The sequence below is a fragment of the Phocoena phocoena genome, chromosome X (genome assembly GCF_963924675.1).
Source record: "Phocoena phocoena chromosome X, mPhoPho1.1, whole genome shotgun sequence".
Taxonomy (NCBI): domain Eukaryota; kingdom Metazoa; phylum Chordata; class Mammalia; order Artiodactyla; family Phocoenidae; genus Phocoena; species Phocoena phocoena.
Window position 1 is genome coordinate 116,448,551 of NC_089240.1, and position 4,459 is coordinate 116,453,009.

The 4,459-nt window shown below is 46.9% G+C and overlaps 1 protein-coding gene across 1 annotated transcript; it reads left to right on the top strand.

Moving 5' to 3' along the window:
* The first annotated feature begins 2,822 nt into the window (after nucleotides 1-2,822).
* LOC136142272 (putative MAGE domain-containing protein MAGEA13P) lies at nucleotides 2,823-3,857 on the top strand. The gene is given in 3 exon segments (XM_065900276.1): nucleotides 2,823-2,930; nucleotides 2,933-3,007; nucleotides 3,009-3,857. Coding segments are annotated over 3 exon segments (1,032 nt in total).
* Nucleotides 3,858-4,459: the final 602 nt, after the last annotated feature.

Consider the following 4,459-nt stretch of genomic DNA (forward strand, 5'->3'; position numbering starts at 1 on the left):
AATTGATACAGCCGCTATGGAGAACAGTATGGAGGTTCCTTAAAAAACTAAAAATAGAACTACCATACGACCCAGCAATCCCACTACTGGGCATATACCCTGAGAAAGCCATAATTGTAAAAGAGTCATGTACCAAAATGTTCATTGCAGCTCTATTTACCATAGCCAGGACATGGAAGCAACCTAAGTGTCCATCAACAGATGAATGGATAAAGAAGATGTGGCACATATATGCAAGGGAATATTACTCAGCCATAAAAAGAAATGAAATTGAGTTATTTGTAGTTAGGTGGATGGACCTAGAGTCTGTCGTACAGAGTGAAAGAAGTCAGAAAGAGGAAAACAAATACCGTATGCTAACACATATATATGGAATCTAAGAAAAAAAGTCATGAAGAGCCTAGGGGCAAGAAGGGAATAAAGACAGAGACCTACTAGAGAATGGACTTGAGGATATTGGGATGGGGAAGGGTAAGCTTTGACAAAGTGAGAGAGTTGCATGGACATATATACAGTACCAAACGTAAAACAGATAGCTAGTGGGAAGCAGTCGCATAGCACACGGAGATCAGCTCGGTGCTTCTTGACCACCTAGAGGGGTAGGATAAGGAGGGTTGGAGGGAGGGAGATGCAAGAGGGAAGAGGTATGGGAACATATGTATATGTATAACTGATTCACTTTGTTATAAAGCAGAAACTAACACACCATTGTAAAGCAATTATACTCCAATAAAGATGTTTAAAAAAAAAAGACACAGGTAGTCAAGGTGATAGAATACAATATCTAATCACATTTTGTCTAATTGATGAAGAAATTCATTTTAAATATAAAGATTCAGGTAGGCTAAAAGTAAAGGTATGGAAAAAATATTCCACATTAACAATAATCAAAAGAAAGCTGTTGTAGCTATATTAATTTCACAGAAGCAAACTTTAGGACAAGGGAAATCATCAGGGATTCAGAGGGACACAACATAATGAAAAAGAAGTCAATTCTCCAAGAAGATATAGAAATGTTAAATGCATATGCAACTAAAAACAAAGTGTCAGAATATGTGAAGCAAAATCTGATAGAGATGAAAGGAGAAATAGACAAATCCACTATTACATTTGGAGACTTCAATACCACTCTGTCGTTAATTGATAGATCAAACACGCAGAAAATCAGTAGGTGACCTGAACAGCACTATCAATCAACTTGATCTACTTGACATTTATAAAATACTCCATCCAACAATAGAATACATATTACTCTCAAGTGACATAAAGCATTTATCAAGATAGGACAAATTCAAAACCATTAAACATACCTAAAAGAATAGAAATTATACAAAGTTTGTTCACAAACCACAATGGAATTAAACTGAAAATCAGTAACAAGAAGGTAGTTAGAGTATCCCCGAAATATTTGGAAATGAAATAGCATACTTTTGTATAATTTGTAGGTTAATGAAAAAGCCCAAAGAGAGATTGAAAATATATTTTTTAATCTAAATGAAAATGTGTTTAACAAAATTGTAAAGAAAGCAGAGAGAAAAATAGAGTAAAAAATCAGTGAAATTGAAAACAGGAAAACAATAGAGAAAATCAAGGAAACCCAAAGTCGGTTCTTTGGAAAGATCAATAAAATTAATAAGCTTCTATTTAGGCTAACCAAGAGAAAAGAAGACAGAATTACAAACATCAGAAATATCAAATATTACACATATCGGGTCAGCTGAAGGGGAAGGACCCACTCCCACCTGCTGGTCTCGCGGAGCCTCAGTGCGCCAGAGGGATGAGTCTCAGGCTGTGCCAGGAGTGAAGTGGAAGGTGGAGGGCGGGGCAGACTCCCTGCTGAAGCACAGATGGGGCCCGGCGCCTCTCTGACCCTGCTGTCAGCCATGAGAGGACACAGGGAGTGGTGGTTGAGTGTGGCGCCCCTTTGCTTCCTCCTCCGCTATCTCAGGGAAGTGAGGCCTTGGTTTAAGGAGGGTGACCTCGGGTCAACAGAGGGGGTGTCCCAGGCCTTAAGATAGGTACCGTGATGATCCATCTATTCCAGGAGATCAGGGTCCGCGGAGTTCATCCAGCCCTTACTGTCACCCCAGGTAGGCCCTGGGCAGGTGTGGCCAGATGCGGTGACCTCCTCTTGGTCTCGGGAGAGTGAGCTCTTGTTCTGCAAGTTCTGCCTCAGAGCAGCAGAGGGGTGGGGTGCAGGCCTGCCTGGCCAGGAGAAAGCCGAGGACTCCGAGTGGGCACTGATGGGACCATCCACCCCAGGACGGTGCAAGCAACCCAAAGGCCGGCCTTCCCCCTCCCGTCAGCGCTGGGGACTGGGGGCAGGATTGTGATTGCAGTCTGCGGCCTGAGGTGGCCCTCAGTTCCTCTTACAGGGACTCAAGTAACCCCGGGAGCGAGGATCTTGGTCTGAGGCAAGTGTCCTCGGGTGAGCAGAGCGGAGGAAGCCCAGGAAGGGCCGGGAGTCAGTCAAGGTGAGGACCCTGAATGTCGACCAGTGGACCCCCCCACACCAGAGCAGAGGGGACACCACAGTGCCTGAGCTCACACAGCCTACTGTCTTGCCTGGAATCTGCAGGCTGAGCGGGCTGGTGTCACCCTCAGGAGTTTCACAAGTCCTCCCACTGGTCCTTAGGGCACAGACCAGTCAGGAAGACGGGGGACCCCCCAGAGCACTGTCTAAGGGAAGACCTATTAAGATGGCCTTGGTCAGAGCTGACAGGGTCAAGTTTCTCACACTCTTCCTCTCTCCCTCAGACCAGTTGGCCGCCATCACCACGCCCTGCCCACACCCCTGCCTGCTGCCCCCAGCACGGGTCATCATGCTTCACAGTCGGAAGAGTCAGTGCGACGTGCTTGAAGTAGGCCTTCAGGCCGGAAAAGAGGCTCAGGGCCTGGTGGGCGCACAGGTCCCTGTAGCTGAGGAGGAGGGGCCAGTGCCTCCTCGCTCTGTCCTTTGACCCAGGGCACCGCAGAGGCTGTGCCTGCTGCTGGGACGCGGAGTGTGTCCCCGGAGGTCGCAGAGAGCCCGCTCCTTCATGGCCGTCGCAGCCATTCCACTAAGCAAGTCAAATGAGGGCTGCAGCAGGCAAGCAGAGGATGTGAGCACCTCCCAGGCTCCCGGGTTCTTGCTCTGTGACGTGCTAAACAAGAAGGTGGCCGAACTGGTGCAGTTCTTAAGTGTCAAGTATGTAAAACAGGAGCCCATCACAAAGGTAGAAATGCTGAGGAATGTCATCAAAGAGCACAAGGACCACTTCCCTGCGATCTTCAGCAAAGCCTGTGAGTGCATGGAGGTTGTCTTTGGCATTGAAGTGAAGGAAGTGGACCCCTCCAGGCACTCCTATGTGCTCGTGAAGACACTAGACCTCACCTACGACGGGATGCTGAGTGATGACCAGCGCGTGCCCAAGGCCGGCCTCCTGGTACTTATCCTGGGTGTGATCTTCTTGCAGGGCAACCGTGCCCCTGAGGAGAAAATCTGGGAAGTGCTGAGTGTTACTGGGATGTATGCTGGGCAGGAGGATTTCATCTACGGGGAGACCAAGAAGCTCATCACCAAAGAGTTGGTGGAGGAGAAGTACCTGGAGTACCGCCAGGTGCCCGACAGTGATCCCCCACACTGCGAATTCCTGTGGGGTCCAAGGGCCCACGCTGAAAGCAGCAAGATGAAAGTCCTGGAGTTTTTTGCCAAGATCAATGAGACTGACCCCACTGCATTCTCACGCTGGTATGAGGAAGCTTTGAGAGATGAGAAAGAGAGAGCTCAGGCCAGAGCTGCCGCGGGGGCTAATACTTCTGCCATGGCCAGTGGCAGCTCCAGTGTCATGCCCAGCAGCCTCTCCTGCCCTGAGTGAAGTCAGAGGAAGATTCTCCACTCTGTGTTTGAGGTCAAGGTTCTAAATAGTGGAGGGCTGAATTGCAGATTTTATCTTTTTTTTTTCTAAAGGTTTTTAGCTTTAGAGTCTAGGTTCGTGAATAACATTGGTCACATATTTATTGCTGTTTGTCAGGCTTTAGAATAAGAATTTTGCTAGTCTGTAACACAAATTGGGAAGTCTTTCATCATATTTTGCGATCTGGAACAGGATAACATGGCATTGGAATAGGAATTTCCTTAGAAACATGCAAGGGCCCAGGAATAAAATAGATGGGAGCGAGAAATAGAAGAAAAAAATGTAAAAGATGGTTATCCTAAGAATCCTGTATCCCATTTAGTCTGTTGTTTTGTAAGATTAAAGTTATACACCTCGATTTACTTGACTAATTAAACAAGGTGTGAGAAATTAAATCTTAATAAATGAGAGTCCTGGCTCACTAGCTCATTTATGCTTATAGGCGGGTGTTAGAGGTGAGAGAAAAGCCTAGAATGGAAAACTGGTCCTGGCAGTTTCTCTGGGATCGTGGAGAAGCATAGCCCAGTCTCCACCTGGAGCAGGTGTCCTGCCCTTCTGTCCCC